We start from the raw sequence: 23,745 nt of genomic DNA on the forward strand, positions 1-23,745 counted from the left end.
TGGATCTTCCTTTCTTCCTTATCAAATTGGGAGATGTGTCTCTACTTTCTGGCCCTCCTGTGTCTCAGACCTCAGAACTATTTTTTCCGACGGAGTCCATTAAATAATTATATAACTAGGTTCAATTTCATTTTTGTCCGTGCACCTTAGTTTATGAAATTCATTTGTAAAACATAAACATCATTAGATACACGTTCGGGTTTTTTTTTTTTAATATTAAAAAATATGGCCACCGAACTAACAGAGGCCACATTGATTGACCCTTCTGCCTGTTCTTTCAGAAGCTGCAATCAACTGGCAAATAGCGTCCCCCGCCTCCTGCTGAAGCATCTGCGAAGGCTCTGCAGATTGCGGTGTGGCCTCGCTCCCCCCTCCACCCCCCGCCCCTGCCTACTCGACCCCCACCCCCAGGCTGCTCATTAACTCATTAGAAGCTGCTTTGAGGGCAACCGAGGGGAGGTTTTGCTGTCCGCTGACTGTAGCTCCAAGCACCTGCCTCAGTGTCACCTGGAGACCTTTGGGAAACGTGTCCCACGAGATCCATCAGGAATCAGGACAATTCTTGCATCAATCTTTGTGCAATGCCTGCCTCCCGTCCTGGACAAGAAGCTCCATGAGGGCAGGCGGTGTTGGGTTTTGCTCACCTTCATAGCCCCTGTGCTCAGCTCAGGGAATGGGGTTCTGCAGGCATCCCAGGACTTGTTTGATGCTGAATGCACAGGTGCGTGAGGGACCAGATGCAGTGGTTTGATGGCGAGCCACCCGGACACACACAGACCTTCCCTTTGATGTTCCAATTGTCCACGTACAATTAAAGAAGGATTTTGCCCCTGGGGGCGGGGCTGACACATAGGTCTAAGTATCCGACTGTGTGTGATCCACGTGTGTGTGTATGCAACGGACAGCAGGGCCCTCCTGTTCGAATCTAACATACCCAGGGACTTCACAGGAGGAGACTGGCCCGTTTCCGGTCCTGTGGGGCTGCATGTTATTAGGAAAAAAAAAACCCAAAAAACCCAAACATTGACCCACCAGGTTGAAGATCTAGAATCTGGGGCAGGCTCAGCCCTGGGTGATTGTAAGCTCATCACTTCACCCGCAGAACAGTGGCACCTGTAGGGATCTTCCCAGCCTTACAATCCTAAGGGTCTCCACGCGCGGAGTGTGGTCTCACCGATGCAGGGCCAGGGTACCGGCAGGCTGCCTGCCTTCTCGGCCCACAGTTGACATAAATGAGGTTCATTCCGAGTGTCTCCCCCTAAACCAAACTCTTCCTTAGATTTACAGTTTTCAGACCCGATGCTGCACAACCATTGTTGCCTTTTACGACCCTGTCTGCTCCCTGGGTTCCTGTCCGTCTCTCACTTGGTCCCCTTGCGTTGGCTTTCAGTTATCGACACCTAACGTCTGTGCCAGGCACTATTCCAAGCACTTGACGCGTGTCGACTCATTTCACAAGGATAAAGTACAGTCGCCCCAGGGTTTGCTCCCGTCGTCGGGGGCTCTCGAATTACCCGCTGAGCTGTGGCAGTCAACTTATTTCTTTGACTGATGGCCCTGGGGTGGCTAGATTTTACATTAAGGCGGCATGGAAAGGTAACTTAAGCACTTGAATCCTTAGGTGGGAACGGAAGACGGAGGGCAGGGTCAGCGCCCTAAAGGAAGTTACAATGTGTCGGGAAATTAACCTGCAAGCTGCAAGAAGCCTTTGACGACAGTGCGAGATAATATATAAAGTGCTAAATGCCTTGGCATACTTTCTAAATCCTCCAAGAGGGCAGGGAAGGGAGAGGTGAACCGCAGCCTGTGTAGCCAAGTGCTCGATGCTTATCTCCGGGTCCACCTGGCATCCTTTCTACCGGGTCCTGTTACACAGCGAGAGCAGGCAAGCCAGGCGCCCCTCCCGCCAGAAGGTGTTTCTGGAAGCCCCCTGCTCCACAGCACGCCTCTCCTGCCAGCAACACCCTCTTCGTTGCTACTTACAACTTTAAACAGTCACCTTGACTGAAGGGATTAAGATGCTGTTTTGCTGCTGATAACAGTCACACGGGCTCATGCTAAAGATTTGGGAAGCATAGAAAAGTATAAAGAAGAAGCAAAAAAAACAAAAACAAAACAAAAAACAGATCAACACATTCAACCCTCAGAAGCAGCACTGGCAAGTCACTTCTCCCTTCTTTTCACTAGTTCACATTCCTTGAAGACAAATTTTCGTGACCGCGTATCACTCCGTTCCTGGGCAGGTCTGAGATGGAGACTCCTTCGCAGCAAGAAGAAATGGCAAATCACATCCAAAAACTTTTTTCTCTGAGAAGAGGGACAGAGGTCGGGACGACGCATGCCTGTCTCCATACAGTCTCTCCCTACGGGGTTGAAGGGGAGCCAGGGAGTTGGAACACAAAGGTTTTAGCCCGAATTCAGCCCAATGTGGGAATTAAGGGGGTGGGGGGTGGGGGACACAGCCCGACTAACCAGATGATTCCCGTCCTGGCTAACCTGGGAAGATGCTCTGGAAAGATCTGGAAATCCAATCTCTCCGACGCGCCCCTGTCTCCCCCACCGAACCTTCCCCTTTCACCCCTCCTGGACACACACACAAATGACAGCTTTATTCATTGTCAGGCTACACTTCATAGTTCTCTCTCTTTTTTTTCTTTTTTGGTCTCATTAACTCCACTCCCTCAGTCTCCCCAGATTTTCCAATGATTAAAGTAGTGGGCTTTTAAAAAAGGCCTCCAATTAGCACCTCATCAGCTCCAATTAGAGGAGACAAAAGCAGTGTAAAGATAACTCAATGAGAGAGGCCGGCACAACCTCCTGTAATCACTTAAGACAAGCATTGACCATTCTCTTTGCTAACCACTCTGGGCCTATTCACCTTTCTTTCTTCCTTTTGGATGCATTTAAGACTGTTTTGCTGGGAAGACAGGCCTCCTGGGAGTCTCATAATTCCTTATTCAGAGGCTACCTGTTTACAGCTCCCGGAGCCCGGACCTAAACAATCCTATATTGTCCGCCTGGTGCTTCCCTAAACTTCAGCCTCCCTAATGGCGAGCTCCCTGGGAGCAGCCGACTCAGTTAAAGCCTGGCTTTATCCTCACAGAGGGTTCTCCTTGTAGTGTCTTCTAATTACACAGGAGGGCAACAATGTATTTTTTTTTTCAATGAGCGTTCTTTGGAGCAGTTAATTTGGTGCCTGTACTAAATGCCCCCAAACATTAATTAGGGTGGAAGGAACCCTAATTTCCTCCGCCGCTTTCCCCTCCGCTTACTTCCCTCGCTTTCACATAGGCCTGGATGAGTCTCCATAATGAAATTACCTCATTAATGCCTTTATTCTCCACAGTAACTCATTCAAAACCGACCATTTAGCTTTAATTTAATGCTGTCAAAAGGAAAAAGGTGCATTCATGGCTTTGATTAGCAAAAAATTTTCCCCCCTAAGGGGCGGACAGATTTAAATTATGAAGACGGTTAAGTAGTGAGTTATAATTGGGCACAAGAAGCACTTCAGAGAAGCTTAAATGCTTTCAAAGCCGGGCCTGGCCGGTCTGCAGACTATTAACTGTGTCCAGTGCCTTGTTCCCTCTATTTGAATTGATGGCAAGTTAACTATAAAAAAAGAAAATGGGGTTTAATTTTTGTTTAATACACAGTGGGGTTGTATTTACCCACAGAGCAATAGCTTTTCGATGAGCTCAGTCTTTGTTCTCTTAATAATTTATTATCCGTGCTTTCTAGCAGGAGTCCTGAGGGGCGCCATGCATGCCTCTGTGTCCAGGGAAAAACAAACCCTTAAGTGTGTGGACCGAGCAAGCGGGTGGTTGACCTAACACCTCAGCGCGGGGAGCACCAGATATGGGAGCTCCACTGGCGTGTTTCATAATGATTTTTAAAGTTATAGCACTGTGGGGATTTAACCTTTAGAAACCTCTTTCCTTGACATTTTCTCATCCGAGACAACAATCCTAGGAAGGAAGGCTTAGATATTAAGTGCCTGGTGAAAAAGCAGAGGTTCAGGGAGTCTGAGGGATTTACTAAAAAAAAAAAAAAAAAAAAAAAAAAAAAAAAAAAAAAAAAAAAATCACGGCTAGTGGCAAACGCAGGACCAGAAGCTACTACGCTACAAGCTGGGGGGAGCGCCCTTATCCTCCAGTTTTGAGGACAGAGCTGCCTTTTTGTAACATCCAGAGTTTCAAGTGGGTTTACGTTGGCTCAATCTGAATGTGTAAATAAAGGAAAGTTTACATTGCCAGGTAATACTAAATACTCTCCTATCTGAAATATATTGCCCAGTGAGATACACACACACACACACACACACACATGCAATATATACACAAATGTATATATAATCATGTAGTACATGGTTTATTACATGTCACACATGCGAATCACAAGTGGATGGAGTAGGCCATTTTTTTAAAATCTGAATTTATGGCCATAACCATCAAAACCATAACCGACTATCTGGCTCAGTCGGTGGAGCGTGGGATTCTTGATCTCAGGGTTGTGAGTTGGAGCCCCGCACTGGGTGCAGAGATTACTTAAAAATAAAATCTTAAAAAAAAACCCCACCATCTAAACAACAAAGGGGCTCCATAGGAAGAGTATGGGACTTGGGTCAGATAGAGCTGCTTTAAAAATCCCACCTCTACCACGAAGAGATTACTTCCGTTTTCTCAGTCTCAGCCACCTCATTTGTCCAAGGGGAATGACAAAACCAATTTGTAAGGATGAGATGACATATGAAAAGAGTACACAAATAAACAGGGCCTTACAAGTTTCAGAGAGTAAATGTTGGGGAGAAAATATTTTCCCTCTACTCTCTTAGGTTCTATACTTGAGGCCTGCCAGTGAAACTGACAAGAGACAGGTTCTCAAGAGAAAAGACAGATTTTTATTCACGGAAAAATGTGACTTAAGGAGGAATCTGGGACCACACATACCATTTTAATAGGAGATGGGGAGGGGCAGAGGGGCACCTCTGGGAGAACAAATGGCTTCTTAGAAACAGGGTGGAGAAGAGGAAGAAAGGGCATTTAAAAACAAATGGCCCTTGGGAGACTAGACGGGAGATATGATAGTTTTGTGGCCGTGTAGGTTTGGGTGTGGTGTAGACTTCCCCTCCAAGAGGAGATTAGAGTTGCTCTAGGGGGAAAGGATTTATGACAACTGAGTCCTTTTTAGGAGACCCTGCTTTTAGGCAGATAAGGGGTTTCAGGAACTTAAACGCTTTCAGCTTAACAAAATTTTTATGCCACCATGGCTTAGTCTGGAAAAGAAGGAAAAGAAGGTATTAAAAATAACCATTTAATGGGGCGCCTGGGTGGCGCAGTCAGTTAAGCGGCTGACTTCAGCCAGGTCACGATCTCACAGTCCGTGAGTTCGAGCCCCGCGTCAGGCTCTGGGCTGATGGCTCAGAGCCTGGAGCCTGTTTCCGATTCTGTGTCTCCCTCTCTCTCTGCCCCTCCCCCGTTCATGCTCTGTCTCTCTCTGTCCCAAAAATAAATAAACGTTGAAAAAAAAAATTAAAAAAAAAAAAAACCATTTATTGAATCTAGCTAAACGCCTTCCATATCTTGGAAAGATGCATCAATTCACATGTTTTTGTATTAATTCATATACTCTAATCTGTATGGTTTCCAAGATCATATTTTAAGTAATAACTCTCCTAAAACTACCAGATATTAATCATGTCACTAGAAAAATCATGCCACTATAGACTTTATACATTTCTGAGCCCTTGAGATTAAAAAAAATACTGACGATGGGGAAAATGTGGGTTTTTTTTTTTACATCAAATCCACGTAATTCCATCAGATAATTCACAAATTTTAACCTCTTCTTTGTTGTCACAGCCAAGCATATTATTTGAAAAAAAAAATAAAGAACTATTTATTTGCAAAACAAACTATCTCCCTTCATTAATATAATATTAGTTGTTTTAGCAAATAATCCTTCATGCCAATGTAAGCACCAATATTTTTCTGGTCTTTGGTTAGAATTTACTGGACTTGCTCATTGTTGAAATGGCCACTGTGTGTTTTGGATCAAGGCCCTTATTTTGTTGACTTGGAAACATGAAGCATACTCGGGTTTGGGAGAGCTGGGAATGCCGGATCTTCTCAGGGAAAGCTTCCTTCATGTTGGCTGGTGTTTTACTTAAATCAGCTTCCCGCTCCTTCCCTGTTTATGGTCAGTGTGTGTGTGTGTGTGTGTGTGTGTGTGTGTGCGCGCGCGTGTGTGTGTGTGTGTGTGTGTGTGCGCGCGTGACATTGAGAAAGGTTAAAACCTCGGCTGGCTTGGATTGTGAGCCTTCTGGTCTTCCTGACATGTCAGGCACAGCGATGTGGACAACATACCTCATTAAATGTAATGTTCTACACAATGGTGTCTCCAGCCGTGCCGCTCCCCTTCCCCTTACTCCATCAGTGCAATCTTTAGACATGACCTCAGGCTTCTGATACCAAAAGAGAAGGGTTTGGGAAGCACCTTTTTCTGCACTTCCCCTTAACTGAGGATTTTCTGTTGGCACATCACTGATATCAATAAATCATTAGACCGCTGTGATTCAGTTCTAGAATTAGAAACATATTGTATTGTATTGGCCGTGCATTCCACATAAGATACCAAGTTGCTTCAAGGCCATTGGCAAATAGGTGCTGTTGTGGGTTGACTTGTGCTCCCCGCAAAAAGAGAGTTTGAAGTCCTAACCCCCAATATCTGGAAATGTGACCTTATTTAAAAAGAGGGTCACGACGGATGTAACTAGTCAAGATGAGGTCCTATTAGGATAGGGTGGACTTAACCCATGGAGCCTCCCCCAGAGTCCTCACAGGGACCATGCCTCTGCCAACACCTTGATTTTGACTTCTAGCCTCCAGAACTGTGAGATAGTAAGTTTCTGCGTTCGAAGCCACCCCTTTTATGGTACTTTGTTTGGCAGCCCTCCAGAATGACAGGTGCAATACAAATGTTTTTAGAAGCTATTATTTAGGGGCGCCTGGGTGGCTCAGCTGGTTAAGCATCCAACTTCAGCTCAGGTCATGAGGCCTTGTGCTGACAGCTCAGAGCCTGGAGCCTGCTTCGGATTCTGTGTCTCCCTCTCTCTCTGCCCCTCCCCCACACACGCGCCTGTGCATGTGTGTGCACATGGGCTCTCTGTCTCTCTCTCTCAAAAATAAATAAACATTTTTAAAAAGGAAGCTATTATTTAACCTCATTATAAGTGATCGCCTTACTCTTCTGTCATCACAATTATTAGTAATAGAGTGATTTATTATCTAAATCATGTTCGTATGCTCTTATTAGCACAATATTTATTTATTCATTTTTTGTTCATATAATCCTTTTCCTTCCAAAGACCGTCAAGCAGTAACAGTTTGATCACTGGTGGATATTTATCAGAAAAAAAAAAAAATTCTGAGTCACTTCTCCGATACCGACCCTTTCCCCACCCCCTAAATAAAAGACCATATGTACGGGCCACTTCAATGTCTCGCCCTTGCTCTGTGGTGTTCTGGACCACAGAGAGCAACACCGGATGTCAAGGTGAGTTTCTCGTTAAGGGAAGTCACTTGCATCTCTCATTGTTAAGAGGAAGATAATATGTACGTTTCAAAAGTCAGAGGAGAAATGATGTAAGTACGGCATTGACAGAATCAAGAACAAAGGAGTAAGTGAAAATCTTTTACACAAGTAAATGAGAAACAAAGTTGAAACTGTCTAGCTCAACGGCTGGTGCGCAGTAAGTGCTTAAGAGACATCTGTTTCTGTCCATCCGGCTCCTCTTTTATAAAACAGGGCATTAGGGGCGCCTGGGTGGCTCAGTCGGTTAAGCGTCCGACCTTGGCTCGGGTTCATGATCTCAAGGTTTGTGAGTTTGAGCCCCACATCAGGCTCTGCGCTGACAGCTCAGAGCCTGGAGCCTGCTTCCGATTCTCTGTCTCCCTCTCTCTCTCTCTCTCTCTGCCCCTTCCTGGCTTGTGCTCTCTTTCTCTCTCTCAGAAATAAATAAGATGCTAAAAGAAATAAAACAGGGCATTAGTATAAAAGAAACAGGGAGGTCGGGCAGCCAAGTCCACTTTTTTTTTTAAAGTTTTATTTTTATTCTATTTTGAAAGAGAGAGAGAGAGAGAGAGAGAAAGAGAGCAAGTGGGGGAGGGGCAGAGAGAGAGGGAGACAGACTCCCAAGCAGGCTCCAGACTGCCAGCACAGAGCCCGACGTGGGGCTCGAACTCCCAAACAGCGAGATCATGACCTGAGCCCAAGTCAAGAGTCGGACGCTTAACCGACGGAGCCACCCAGGTGCACCTAGCAAACCCACTTTTAATCAAAGCGCTATGTGGGACATACTCAAAGAATCCTGTAAACTCTTCAGACAAATGTAAAATATGCACGGGGTGAACTTCCGGGTATGGCAGAGCCATGGGCTTCAAGCAAGGCTTTAAAAAACATAGGTTAGACATGCCCAGCGTACTTGGATGTGACTTCTCGTGGCTCTGAATAGCCACGTTGCCTTGTCATCTTTTAACACACAGTCTGCCTGGGATACTGTTTGTTTGTGTCTGTGAATGATCTCCTCTAACGGACTCCTGGAGGACAGGAGTCCTTTCATGCACACTTTGGTTGGGTCCGTAATTACCTCACTTTGTATGTTGCCCCAATGACGATGTATATTGTCATTCCTGCCTTTTCTGCGCCCTTTGCGGGTCTGCCTCCTCCAACCGGCTGTGATCTCCTCGAGGGCAAGTGCAAACACACAGGTACGTTCTTACTACCACTTCCTGCTCTGGGGTGCTGGCCAAATTCACGTCTCTTTCAAAGCCACTCTCGTTTCTGGCAAAATCCTCGGGGACCTGTGCTGGTTTCCTCCGTTAGGTCGGGGCCAAGAATTTTAACTCCGGTTTCTTCCACGCCAAGTGTTTCTGCAGCACAACTCAGTCCTGGGCACGTTGTAGGTGGATATGTAACCGTAGGAATAATGCTTTAGCGTATTACAGTGGGAAAGCGTGCCGTCCTGCGGATTTTCACAAAAGGTCAGCCTGTGTGGGGGGCAAAATGCCACGCTTGTGCGGCATTGCAGGGACGGGTGGTGACGGAAGGCAAGTGGGGTGGCAAGCTCGATTTCATTCTTTGTGTCCTCAGCTGAACGATGGAAATTAGCACGCCGGCCACCACGAAAAAGACCATATTCGTTTTACGGGGGACGATTTGCCAAGGAGCAAATACAACCGTGAACCTTCGGGGGTTTTCATTCCCCTTTGGTTGCTGGCTCGTGTGATTCACGCTGGACTCCGAGTCTGTTCCGAAGAGCACGGAGACAGTTTGCAATCACGCCCCGGAAAGTACACAATTTCATTCTCTGCCCCGTGGCGGCGCTGGGAGGAAACCGGAACATAAACCCCGGCTTCTCTCTCCTTCTTTCCTTGTGGCATCTCGTCAGCGCGAACAAATACTACTAATGACCAGGCTGTATCGGCATTACCTAGTCAAGTAGCCCATTCAGTGTGCTCAAAAGAGCACAGACGTAATCAAGCGCTTGGCTGAATGCACAATTCACGCTGAATAGGGCAAATATTTGGATTCAAGTATAGGTCAGCAGCGACCAATTGAAATATTGATAAAGGAAGCCTGTGGGAACCAAATGTACATAAAGGAAGGGGAGCAGGGAAGAGAGAAAAAGGAGGTTCTCAAGGGGTGAGCCAGGGCAACGAGACCACAGGGGTGATTTGTCTCTTCCGCGAGGAGACAGGTGGTGAGCAAAGCCAGCGCGGGCGGCCTGTCCTTCCAGCTTCAGAGAGCGGTATGTTCAAGCCCGTTCTGTTTGGTTCCTAAATGGAATTCATAATTTGCCACAAAAGGCCCCCGAAACTTTCTAATAGGAACCCCCCGCCCCCGCCCACCCGATTTTATTTAAAAAGACAAGGGGTCTGGAGTCTCTCTGCGGGGTTTTTTTTTTATACCGTCCCATTCGGCCACCACCAGATCACCCCGGGGGAGTTTTATTGACGTGCAAACGCTCCAGAGCCCTGAGGAGTCTGGTTACCTCCTGGCTCCGACACCCATCATCCACTCACCCGTGACGCTTAGCAAATCCAGACCTCTGTGGCCCAACGTAAATGTTTGCCACAGTCACAGCCCGTTTATAACGCCTTCCCTTATGGGTGGTTTAATTCTCAAACGCGCGCTCTGCATGTGGGCCTTAATGTGCCCCAGGGCCACACGGCCACATCCTTTTCTGCATACAAGGGTCAGAAATCCCAGTCTCCGGCTTTACCAGAATACTCAGCTTTACCAGAATACTCAGCAGAGGGAGAGAGAGAGAGAGAGGGAGAGAGAGAGAGAATCCCAAGGAGGCTCCACACTCAGCACAGAGCCTAATGTGGGGCTCGATCCCATGACCCTGGATCATGACCTGAGCAGTAATCAAGGGGCGCCTGGGAGGCTCAGTCAGCCAAGCGTCCCACTTCAGCTCAGATCGTGATCTCGCAGTTTGTGAGTTTGAGCCCCACATCAGGCTGTCTGCTCTCAGCACAGAGCCTGCTTGGGATCCTCTGTCCCCTTCTCTCTCTCTGTCCCTCCCCCGCTCATGCTTTCTCTCTCAACAATAAATAAACATTAAAAAAAAAAAAAGTCAGATGCTCAGTGGACTTGAGGCACCCAGGCGCCCCTGTCCTTACCATTTTTAGAGGAGACATAAAACTTGAAACTAATGAAAGGCACACTGAATATACAACTAACTTCTCAGAAGTTTCTTCTAAAACCCAGACAGGAAATGTTGATTTAGCATTCTATTAATCAGGCCTCTTTAGTGAACCTGGAGTTTCAACCCTACAGGATGAAGACAGTAGATATTTACAACAAAGAACCATAACATCTCGCAAGGTTCAATTGTGCTCAGAGTAAAGCGTTCTGTTATCGTTCTTTGTATATTTATTTGCTTATGGAGTGTGTGATATTTATCTAATAATCAGAACATTTATCTAAGTAGACCACGCCACACTCGGTCACTTCAGATAACTAATTTTTTTGCCCTATATTAAATGGTTATTTAAATGCTTAATGTTAACTATCTTACCCGAAACCATAGGCCAACCTGCGGGGAGAGTCAGGGTGGTTGTGGTGGTGATCTCTCAGTCAGAAGATTCTCACTTCCTCCGGATCACCACCTGCACATCTTGGGCTGTCCGGAGTCTAAACAAGGGAGTGGGTGAGTCCGTAGAACTCACGATCACTCCTTGAGAAAGAGGAGTCCAAACTGGGGATGCAGACTAATGGGTGAGGGTAGGTAGCAGGACTCATGCCTCAGCAAGACTCTCATGACCGCAGGAGAAGAACTCAGCCAATAGGAAAGTAAAGAAGGTAGGGTGAGTTCCATCTACAAGGATGAAAGGGTGTCTCAGAGCCGGAAGCGCAGCTGGGCCTTGAGAGGAGGAGGAATCATGAAGGGCAAAGCCATCAGGAGGGAAGGCAGAGGTCCCTCCCCTACCGTCACTCCTGGGGGCAGCAGGGTCCACCGCTCTGGCGCTCCTGTCGTCTCCGGATCCCAGTGCGACTTCAGACCAGAGACGGCACTCACATTATGCTGATTTTACTTATTTTCTTTCCAAAAGGGAGAACGCTATGCCTTATCAAGTCTAAGAGACCTTGGATGGTAAGACCCGTCATTAGCTGGACTATCTCCAAAAAAGAAAACCCACCGCCCCTTAAACCCTGACCCCATCTTGACAACAGTCCTTTGCGACGCACGTAGTGATTTCTCACTGGTCTCTCATTGCTTTGACATCGCTCATCCTGAGAGATCTCATCCTGAGGGATCTGGCCTGTTCTTCTGCCTTCGGTTGGTTACGTTTCTTGGTAAGCAAGCCTTAGCTCAGTAAACAAAAGGTGACCAGCCTTCACTTGCTTGTGGGTACCCACAAGTCTTGGGTCTTTTGAAGTGATCGGCAAGAAAATACAGAAACGCGGTCTACTTGCTGAAGAACATTTCCTTTACTAATGGCAAATTCACGCCCAGTTGCTCTCGTTCGGTGCCTCTTTGTGGACCCAGTAACGTTTCGTTTCAACGTTGAGGCACGGTGGAATGCTCTTGAGGCCATCTCAAAGGGTGCGTGAGTACCAAGAACGGATATGACTCAATGGAAGTGATGATGGTAACACGAACAGCTGTGGGTAACTGGAAGATGCACGGGTGGTGACAGATACGGGCAGACTGTCGCCCGGTTGACAGCAATTATGAAATGGCTTTGATCGGTAAGATGCGTTCGATTCTGTAGATGTTAAAATGGGAAATAACGTGCCTGTCATTTCAGAGGTAATTAAGTCCACCATGCACTGTTTGCACGGTGGATGTTGAGGATGGAGGTCCTCGGAGGGGACGATGACCAAAGTGCTTCCAGAACAGAACTTTCCGGCGCTGTGAGGACGCAGCTAGCTGGGAGAGAGCATCCGTTCGTGGTGTCCTGTGCGAGTGAGGAGCTGTAACACCCTGTCCCCTGTGAGCCTCATGATAAGAGCTTGGAGCAGGCGTTAGTGAAGAGGGAGCACGAGGCAGGCTGAGGGGTACAACACAAGCTAGCACCCCCCGCCCCCCACGCGACGTGGGATCGGTGTGATCTTCCTCGGACGCTGGGGTTTAAGTGCTTGCCATGGTGACGTGGGAAACTAAGGTAAATGAAAAACTAACCTCCCTTACTGCCTATAGCCCCCTGACAGGTCCTTGAGACCGGCCGAGTGACCTCCCTCTGGGAGCTCAGCTGCCTCCAGGAGGACACTTTGCCGGGGGCAGAAGAGAACCTTAGCTTAACATTGTCCCAACCTCGAGGATCCTGTAAGTCAACTTCCTTTATCTCAACTGCCCCAAGATATATGCGGGCAATCCTATTCCGAGTTTAGGGCTCCCCGATCGATATATATCTAAAGGGTCTCATGACTGGGGTTTTAGTAAATGGTAATAAATGGCATTTTCCTAGCAACAGCTAGCCCCTCAAGGTCCTGGAAACCTTGCTTCCAAAGTACCTTGGGGACTTACTCTATCCCTGACCCCCTCCCAACCTGAGGGTATATAATGAGTTACCCATCACGACCCCAGTGTCGCTCTTCCTGCCCATGGGTCCTGTCCCCATGCTTTAATAAAATCACCTTTTTGCACCAAGGACGTCTTCAAGAATTCTTTCTTGGTCGTCGGCTCCGGACCACCCCACTATCACCCCCAAACTTTATCGTTAGGACCTTCCTTTAGAGGTGGGAACTGGAGCCTCATGGAGGCGGAGGGCCTGCTCCGATCCCTGTGGGAGGCAGGGAGAGCTGGGGCAGAGACCGTGTGGCTCCAGAGCGGGTGATTTCCCGGACCACCGGCTGGGGCTGGGGCAGTTAAGGGTTTGCAGGCAATTCTGCATGACGGATTAACCACATGGAACGGCCCGGGATTGGAGATGGGCTTGGACAAATTAAATTTTAAAACGCATGCTTCCTTCAGCGGAAATACAATGTGGGCGATAGCTGAATATTCCCTAGCATGTGTTGGACAGAAAACCAAAACCCTTTGGCTGATCTTTCTCCTTTGGGATCTAGAAAATTATTCCATGTATAACTGTATATATAGCTATACGTATATAGTTATAAAATATAGTCATATCGTCATAAAATATACGTATAACATGTTGATATCTTTGCCAAATACAGATGAAGTCAAAATAGACCATTTATGATTTCAACAAGGTTCTGAAACCATTCTTAAAAAATATTTCTGAGGGGCACCTGGGTGGCTCAGTGGGTTAAGCATCTGACTTTGGCTCAGGTCACGATCTCACGGTTCATGGCTCAGGCCCCACATTGGGCTCGGCACTGATGGTATGGAGCCTGCTTGGGATTCTCTCTCTCTCTCTCTCTGTCTCTCTCTCTCTCTCTCTCTGCCTCTCCCCCACCCATGCTCACTCTTGCCCTCTCTCTCAAAACAAATACACTTAAAAAAATATTTATGGAATGAAAGGACCTAACCGGGACCCTAAATTGACCTTCACAAACGCTTTCCATCCCAGACACATCTTGGTGTTTTCATTATTATTCCACATGACAAATGAGTGGCCAATGCAGTTGTATCGTGTGCAACAAATGTAGAAGCCTCCCATGGTCAGCAGTCGGTTGGCTAATTGAGAAAGCCCACCAAATCAGAGACCCTGATTTGCAGAGACCCTGTAACACAATAAAAGTGTAGAATTCTATTAAATATTAATACATTTCCCCTAAAGTTCTTTTTTTTTTTTTGACGTTTATTTATTTTTGAGACAGAGAGAGACAGAGCATGAACAGGGGAGGAGCAGAGAGAGAGGGAGACACAGAATCTGAAACAGGCTCCAGGCTCTGAGCGGTCAGCACAGAGCCCGACGCGGGGCTTGAACTCACCGACCGCGAGATCATGACCTGAGCCGAAGCCGGACGCTTAACCGACTGAGCCACCCAGGTGCCCCAGTTCTTTTTTTTTTTTTTTTTAAGAAATCTCTACGCCCGACATGGGGCTCAAACTCACAACCCCGATGCATGTTTCACTGACTGAGCCGGCCAGCCCCCCGCTTCCCCTGAACCTGCACAGCAATCTTAACCATAACGGATTTGATTAAAAAAATGTTTTAATGATCGTTTTTGCCAAGTCTCTTCACCGTATCCAATTTTGTTGTCTTTCTCGTGTACTCACTTGTTCATAGATGTAGCTAATATTTTACCAGCGACCTAAGTATCCTGACAGGCACTCCAGGTAATACTTGCATTGCGGCCTGACAGCTTCCAGCCCGTCCTGGCTCCTTCCATACTGTCCAACACAGGCCTTTCCTCTAATAGAATCCATTGCACATGGGATTCCACCTTTGTCTGCTTCTCAGAAGACCCCCCCCACCCCCAGCCTTCCAAGGGACACAGCGCACACACTCCATTTATTGTAGAAAAAAAGTTTGCGGAAACCAGAAAAGTCAACGAAGTTTTCAGGACATTTCCTGAGATCTGACTCCACATGAAACCCAGTCTTTGAGGCCTGCACAGGCACCGTGGCGAGGCAGGAGGAGCCCCAAATGTGGCAGTCGTCTTAAAACAGAAGCTCAGTTCTCTGCAATGTGCTTTCAGGAAGCCAGGGAACTGGGCTTGTGTGTTTACTAAATGCATTTCTACTGATACAAAAATATTACGATTCCACTATGGGAAACTGGAAAAGGGATGAAAGGAGAAGGAATCTTGCCTGCTAACTAAGCCAGTGGTGTTTGGGTAAAGGGTGAATTCACGAGTTTTAGAAAACTTTCACAAGCATCGAAGCAAATAGTATGGTGGATTAACCATCAAGTAATTAGAATGTTTCATGAGAGTCCGAACCGGGAGCGTCTTGACACCCCCGATTGCCAAATAATCCCAGGGGCTGGCACAAAGCTGGGCCAGCCCTGCTCCGTGAGGATCTGCTGTGGGCTTAGCCTCCTTTGCTCCGTAGCCTGGCAAGGCGGGTGGGGTGGAGGCTGTCACGGGAGAATGAGCCAGGGGCCAGGGGTCCCTTTTTGCCTGCCTCTCCCAGGCTGACTGTGGTGGGCTGCACGATTGTTTGATCTGAGGTCAGAGCTAATAGGCATGTCGTCACGCAGGAATCCAGGGCAGAGCCACCTGCCACGGGCGTCTACCTTACTGCAATCCAATCTGGCTACCAGGTATGCAGGTCTTGGATTTTGCGGTTGGGGAGGCGTTAGGTAATTACCTGGAGAAGCTGATGCTTTCTAGAAGTACGAGAAGGCAGTGAGGGGCACTCCCCATGTTTTGGGGGGCACTTCCCTGATCGCCAAGCCAGTGGTTCCCAACAGTGGCAATACTGCCTCCTAGGGGTTGTTTAGGAAATGATGTGTGTGTGTGTGTGTGTGTGTGTGTGTGTGTGTGTGTGTTCGCGCAGGAATTTATAAGCCGGGTTGCTGTCACAACGAATGAAGAGTCAAGAGCCTCACTCTGTTCTACATATAAACACAATTTATCTTTTACAACTTGATACTTCTATGTAAATGAAGGGAAGATTACACTTACGCTTGGTTGGAATCTTACAGAGAATTATTCACCAGTACAATGCCGCTCGTGGGATCTGAGTCACCAACACTCAATTCCGCTTGGCGGTTGTCCTATTTGGGTGAATGCGTGACCAGGCACAAGCATCAGACTACTCCCTTGTGTCTTCTAGCTGCTGAAATACGTATGAATTTATTATAACCACTTCTCCTTTATTTATCCTTTATCTATTGTGAGGACATTAGAGTGGGCCAGATAAACTCTGGGCAGACACTTGTGCATGTCCTTTTAGGAGGCTGTAGGGGAGAATTGCACAATATTTGTCATCAAAGGGGAGGGCATTGGGTCTGATAGGGTCGGATAGTGCTGCTCAAACTGAACCTGCGACCCTCAGCAATTCTATTACGCCGCAATGCTCTGGAGATCAATCGTGCTCTGGAATATTACTGCTCTGGGCTCTGCCCCCGACACCCAGCAGTGACTGTTCCCGTGGCTGCTGTGACACAGACGCCCCGACTCAGTCCTCCACACATCGTGTTTGGTCCAGCGCTAACCTGGCTTCTTGGAGCAGAGCAGACCAGGCGATAGGTATCGAATCCTAGAAAGTTAGGGGCTGGGCAGGAACTTCTGAGGACAGATGTAGGGAAGGCGGCCGGATAGAAGGGGTTGCCTTTCTTTAGCTTGTGTCAGTCTCTTGTCCAACCTGGAACATCCGCTTCCCTTCACCCAAGCAGATGAAACAGCGGAGAGCCAATGCGTTCGTTCTCCTTGACTCCAAACGCTTAAAGAAACCAAAAACCGAACACTTCATTAAAGCCAGGCAACTAACAACGCCTTCCTTACAGACAAGAGTATGAATCTGATGAGGAGTTGGACCCTGAAGAAGGTTCTCCGTAGCACGCCTTCAGGAAACAACAGACACCCAGTTTAGCTGCGGTTAGCATGAAAAACAGTTTGCTACGCCTGGGGCCTCCCGGCAGCTCGGCTGGGTGTTTAAGGTGAAACCTCAGACCTTGTAGCGACACTGCTGTTGCCGCCTCCGGCCAGGACTGCTGCCCTCCTCTGAGGAGCAGTCAAGAAGGAATATAGGTTTGTCCCCAATGGAAGCAGCTCAGGACAGCTGCTTTGAGGACGAGACTCAGGCGAGGCTCACCGGGCGACTCAACTACCCCATCTGCCGACTCAGTCAGGAAATGCAGAAGGTTGTGAGTTTGGGGCGGTAGGAGGTGGGGGGAGGGGGGAGGAGGAAAGGAGGCTGATCTGACAGCTAGTACCGTCCACAGACCTAGCCGGTCGGCGGTGACATTTATGATCCAGAGAAACCCGCACAAGGACAACGCTATTAGCCTCATTTCACAGATGAGGAAACCGAGGCTCCGAGAGGTTGAATTCCTTTTGTCAAGTTCACAGACTTGTTAAGCGGCACGCCGGACTTTTCAAGGTATTCCACTGACTAGCCACGCGGCAGGGAAAGCTAATTGCACGTCGGATGCTTATAAAGTCTTGCTGTAGGTGCTCATTTCCCGAGCGCTGCATGTTACAGGCGCTTCTGCTAAAACGTGTTTTCACAACAACGCTGCTCTTAACAAACACTGGTTCGTGTCTTTCCTGCCGGCTCTTTGACAGCAGCCACAGAGCTGAGCACTGTCCCCAAACTCCGCCTTCCCCTCCCGACCCCACCGCCCAGCCTCTACCAGGCCTGCCTTGCCCGCTTGGACCAGGCCTCTGCAGAGCCCCCTCCAAAGGGCCCTCTGCCTCCTGCACTTCCGGCTTCCAGAGAGATCATCTGAAGGACTCTTCCTTTTCATTCACCACCCTCTTCTTCAGTTCTGCTTTTGGGCACAGGACCTTGGCCTCGGTTAGTTATTTTTGTCTGGTTACACTTCCCCTGGTCAAAGAGGAGACCAAGACGGAAAGGATATTATATTTGTTTCTATATATAATCTGATCTGAAAGTGCGGTTCGTGGAACTCGTCGCAAACGCAAATGTTCCGCCTCACCCCAGACCTGCTGAATCATAAGCTGTGGGCTCCTGGTACCAAGAGCCGCTTTAACAAGCCCTCCAGGGGACTCTGATGCACACTCAGGCTTGAGAATCACGGAGAGCTTGAGCTCTCTGGTGCTCCTGGAGGCGCTGACAAGCACTGGGGTCTCTTCTAACAAAGGCCGCGGCTGGGAAAGCAAATTTCCAAAAAGCGAGCATGCAAACACACTGACCTTGTAGCTTTCAACCACCTCCCTTCCAAGGTTAGGGCCTGCGTGGGAAGGAAAGCAAGTCTGAGAGCGAGCAGCCTCTTCAAGTTACCCAGGGCCACAGCCAGAGAAAGTAGGACAGTCCCCATCATTTCGGAGTTAACGTCGCCAACCCTGGGGGGAGGGGCTGAACGCCTCTCTCATCGGCTCTGAAACACATCATACCACGCTGTCCGTTCCAGACCTGCGGCAGAGTTTTGGAGGGTCTCCTACTTGGGTTTGAGGATTTGCTAATTTTCACTTGCAGAGAATTTGTCTCTCGGGGGTTTTATCGGATCAGATTCGGCTTGACCGCCCATCACAGAAAACTAAAAAATATCCATAATTCCAGGAGTTTAAAGAGACGGAAATCCATGTTTCTCTCACAGGCAAGGCCAGATGCAGGCGGCCAAGGTTTATGATGTCTCCACAATCATCAGGGACCCTGGCTCCATTTTCTTCCCGCTTTCCCATCCTTAACGGTTTAATTCATGGTATGAAACGGCTACTCATGATCTCAACATCACATCTAAATCCAGCCAGAGGGAGGAAAAGAGCAAGTCCCCTTTCTCTGAGGGCACATTCTGGAAGTTAAACACGACATCCATTGCCTGGTCCCTAGTCACATGGCGTCTCTAGTTGTAAGGGGGGAGGGGGGCTGGGAAATGTACCCTTTATTTTGGACGGTCACAAGCCCAGTGAAAAATCAGGAGTTTTATTACTAAGTGGGAGGGTTGAGGATGAGTAGTCTGCCTCAGAGGTCCAATTTTAAGGACTGTGCATCAACCTACATCGCTTCTGGCTTCCCGGGTCCACCCCAGAGTCTCTCGCCTGAGTTTCTGGGGCCGGTTCTGCTGGAAGACTAACCTCTCTGTTTTTCTCAGTCCTGATGAACTTCACCAACAGCAAGAAATTGTGTAGGTCTTTTGGGAAGCGAGGGAGTTCCAAACTGCTCATTTATTCTCTACATTATTTCACGCAGCTTGCTTTGGAGACTCCCGAGGCCGCGAGAGTCCTTCTGTGATTCTCTGGAAAACAGCACAGTGTTGTGGGTTTTTTTTTTTGTTTTTTGTTTTCTGTCAGAACATAAGGCAAAGCGGCCTTGGCTGGGTCATAAGTCATGAATTTGGCACGGATTCCAATCACCGTCAAGCGTGTTCTAGGGAACTGAGGTGGTCCTGCCCAGAAGCTTCCATTTGTGTGCCTTAAGCACCAAACAACTCTTAATGTTGAGGCCTTGGGAACCTCCATGTACTTAGTTTAGCGTCATCACTGCCCCTGAGCCTATCTATTCTTGAAATGCCTCTGGGGTATATTCTAGAATACTCTAGAATATTCTAGAATATCTTAATATTCTGGGGTATACTCTAATATAAAGGCTATATTCTAGCCTTTTTTTCTGGACCGTTATGTCTCACAAATACCGTATCTCACATTTCTGAAATTTCTGATGGCAGTTAGCTCCTATGGGAGGTTCTAGAAACTGCTTCACTGTGTGCTCCACAGCCATATGGACCCATCGTTACTGAGCACCCAGGCCTGTGAGAAAGAGCACGGTGAGGGATCACTCTCTCCAGCCTAAGCAGGGCTGCCGCAAGCGACGACGCTAACAGAAATCCGACCTACCCGGGGCTCACGCACCTGAAAAATGCCGGGGTAGGTCTCACTTTGCACATGCTCCAAGTGGTCAGATCGTGGCGTGTGGGTTCTTTATTCTCGGCCTCTTGGTTGTGCTTTCTTGGTCGGGCTTCATCCTCAGGCAGCCTTTCTCCAGGCGGCAGAAAAGATGACTTAATCCCTGAGGGTAACTCCCTGGGGTCCTCTGCGGTATGGACAGGCACAAAGAGCTGCCGGGATAAAAACACTTGAGAACTGCTGGGCTACACACGGTGTTCTAGGCTTTGCTTGGCGGCCGGGCTACCATGTAGACGGGCCCGCATTATGCATGTGCCCCACCCGTGCGGTACAAGCGGGGTCAGCCGCGCCCCAGACTTACCAGAGTGTTCCCCAAAGGAAAGCAGATTTTGTTGCCAGGAGAGGAAGACTCATGGCTTAACCAACAGCAGAGATACCCCTTGACCGCCCCAGATGCCGTGTTTGTTTACAGGAAACCAAAGTTTCACATGCATTTGGAATGAGAACATACGGAGTTGCCCAATGGCACAGAGAGAAAAAAAAAAAAAAGGAAATCCCTGGAATCTTTTCCCACGAGACCCAGATTTCCACTCTCCCCACGTCCCTTTGGTCCGGGGCCAAGGGAAGTGGAGAGAAGCTGGTATAAATGTGTGGGGGCTGGTCCTGTGGAAGGAGGCCTGAAGAAAATTCCACGTAAAGATTTTTAGTTGGTTGGGGTTTGGAGAACTCTTTTCACTAGGGACCAAATCTCATTCTAGTGCTTTTTGCCTGTGGCCATGGGGATGGTCAGGAAATGACTGTGACAGATCCCCAAACGGACTGGCCCACTAGACAATTTACGAGGAAAAACCTTGTTCAGAAAGGGTGGTGAAGAGCGCATGACTCAGCTTCTTCCACAGATACTGCCCATTCTGTCGGGAAGGAAAACAAAGAGGGAAAAACAGAGAGATGGGATGTTACTTCATCCAAAAGGTATGGCTACGATTTCTCCAGGACAGAGCCGATTCTGTAATAGGGGGACTGTTCCAGAAAGGGAGGCTCAAAGCTTCCCCCCCCCCCCCGGGGACAGGCTCCCGTGGCCCAGGTGGACACCAGACCGTGATCTCTACCTTAGGACGGGAATGCTTCCACTTGATAACCAGCCAATGAGCTTTTTAAGCCTCTAAATCTTCACGCATTTTTTGAAGGGCCTTTTATTAAAGACGTTTTCATGGGAACATTATAATGAACATCCATGTACTCACCACTCAGCTTTCAGTTATCAACCCACCCATCTTGTTTTATCTATATATTCCCACCCATTCCCTCCACCCCCATGGGATTATTTTGCAGCTATTTAACACATCACAATATTTTAAGTAACTATTTTTCAAAAGATTAAAAAAAAATCACAGAATTATAAAACGTTTTAATGGTGTCGCGGACTGACTTCTACAAACTCAGCAATCAGAATTAGATACACAAGCCCCTCCCAATTCTGTTTTTCTTCCCCCCCCCCCCCACCCCGGCCCCCCCATCTGCCTTCCTCCCGGGTGAATCACTGCAATCGAGAATAATTACGGAGATATTTGGACATCCCCTGTGCCAACAGCATCATCTCAATTATGCGCCGCAGGTCCAAGAACTGTGAATCTTTGTAGGCAAATCTGCACATGCTTGCATTTTTCCCTCCCATTTTGAGACCAAATGGCCTCAACATTTGGTTTGCCATGCGCGTCCTTCATCCCAGGCCCCCCCCTTCCCCCCCGGCATTTCAAGGAAATCTCTGCCTATGTCTGGATTTCCTCACATGCGTTCCCCGAGGCAGCGTGAGTTGCGAAATACCAGAATGGTTACAGCAGAGATGTCTGTTCTGAAAACCAGAGGGCAGAGTCTGACCGACGGTGCCAATGGCAGGATGCCGTATCCCAACCAGGATGCAGGGACGCGTCTAAATATGCGGGTCCACAGCTTTTCGGGCACTTGCAGTGGATTGTGACTGGACCCATGCAGCCTTGAAAAGATTTAGAAAAGACGATCTTTGTGTATAAATAAAAATAAACGACGTGGAACTCCGGAGTAAGTTAACTATAAAGTGGATTCTGAAGTGCTAATAAAAAAAAAAAAAAAAAAGCAACTCATCTTGCTTATTGAGTCTAAATTTGAACTCCCCCACTCCTCTTTTTTTGGGGGGGGAGGGTTGTGGTTCCTCTCATGAAATTTTGGCCAAATTCTAGTCACCTTTGGAATTTAAGACCAAGTCCCTGTTCATTTAAAACGCTTTAACCTTGAACTTGATTTAAATTTTTTTTTTTAACGTTTATTTATTTTTTGGGGGACAGAGAGAGACAGAGCACGAACGGGGGAGGGGCAGAGAGAGAGGGAGAGACACAGAATCGGAAACAGGCTCCAGGCTCCGAGCCATCCGCCCAGAGCCTGACGCGGGGCTCGAACTCACGAACCGCGAGATTGTGACCTGGCTGAAGTCGGCCGCTTAACCGACTGCGCCACCCAGGCGCCCCTTCCTTGAACTTGATTTAAATCTTGGCTCTTCCGTGCTCCCCAACTCCAGTGGAGGCCAGGGCTGTGGGCCTGGCTACTTGGAAGCAAGCCGGGGTCCTCTGCCCCCTGCCTCTACGGATTCAAGCTTCTGGAGCGTTGGAGAGAGGCCGGGGGTGTGACGACTGGCTTCGGTGACCACGTGTCAGAGTGGGGAGGGACTCCTAGCACCCCTCCTCTTACCCCCGGGCTCCTTCACATGCGGGCAGGCCCCTCGCAAATAACTCCAGGGTCTGTCCCCATTGTCCCCATCTTCTTCCCAGGGACGAGACACCAGAGTCCCTCAGGCTCCGCGGGAGAGGCTATTCCCACAGGGCCTCTGACTTCACCAGCACAGATGTTAGACTTTCCGTAGGAGTATGTCCCCCTCTCTTGAGGGCACACGTGCTAAGTACCCCTCTCTCCTTCCCCATGGCGGTGGGGGGTGGGGGTGGAAAAGGAAAGCAAGTTACACTCCTAGACTCTCAGAGCATCCTTCCAAGAAGGCTTGTTCCTGGGCCTTGCTTGCGAGGCAGGAAGCACGCACACCCGTGAGTCCTGCAGCTCAGACGCACCTGGCCGGAGAACGGCTGCCCTTTTTCATTCCTACGAGCCCCCCACATTGGCATGGGGACTCCTTGCCGGGCTCCCTCTCGCTGGCTTTAGGGATGGGGAGCTCTTCTCCTCATCCCCGTATGCAAGGCATCCCCGGCCATCCAGAACAGTCTCCTCCAACGGCTGTCTACACCTCCTTCTCCCACAGCCTGGGGTTGGGTGGGGAGGCAGCGGGGGGGGACACCCAGTTCTGAGCAGGAGCTGCTCACTCGGCCCTGTGGGGAGGTGGCTGCTCCCTAGATACTTGGAGGTACTCACTTTAGAATGTGGGGGTTCCGGATGCATTTTGTCTTCAGCCTTGGGCCAAAACACAATCTTGGCCCAATGGGAAAATCCCATTTCCTGGGCAGGACCGGCAGCGTGCCAAAGCCACCTGTAAATGCACACTTAGTGCAGAAGAGGCGGCAGAGAGTTTGTGAGAGGGCTTGGTTTGTCGGCTAGTCTGTAGGTGGTTGCTCTCCCCTAAGAGGGGCATGAGAGTCAGCATAGGTGGTGTTACCTAGCGTGAATCCAGTTTTGGCTTGGAGAACAAAGACCCTCGGGAAAATTCTGTACAGAAAGACATTTAAAAAAGGCAATGGGGCTTCAGCGTGTGTCCACACAGGCCTGAGATTTCATTCACTAGACTATAAGCCCAGGAGTGGTCTTGAGACCTAATGGATTTGCAGCGCTCGCCACAGTGTATGTCACATAGGGGGCAGCCAATGCATATTTTCT

At 48.5% G+C, this 23,745-nt stretch overlaps 1 protein-coding gene across 1 annotated transcript in view; it reads right to left on the reverse strand.

Moving 5' to 3' along the window:
• Positions 1 to 19,023: 19,023 nt before the first annotated feature.
• Positions 19,024 to 23,745, reverse strand: part of CCBE1 (collagen and calcium binding EGF domains 1) — a 248,201-nt gene continuing 243,479 nt past the window's right edge. Inside the window, exons 11-12 of the mRNA XM_047827888.1 lie at positions 19,903 to 20,108; positions 19,024 to 19,289 (exon numbers count right to left, since the gene is read on the reverse strand). Coding sequence (XP_047683844.1) covers positions 19,226 to 19,289; positions 19,903 to 20,108 — 270 coding nt within the window. The 3' untranslated portion in view covers positions 19,024 to 19,225. The remainder of the gene's footprint in view (positions 19,290 to 19,902; positions 20,109 to 23,745) is intronic.

The sequence above is a fragment of the Prionailurus viverrinus genome, chromosome D3 (genome assembly GCF_022837055.1).
Source record: "Prionailurus viverrinus isolate Anna chromosome D3, UM_Priviv_1.0, whole genome shotgun sequence".
Taxonomy (NCBI): domain Eukaryota; kingdom Metazoa; phylum Chordata; class Mammalia; order Carnivora; family Felidae; genus Prionailurus; species Prionailurus viverrinus.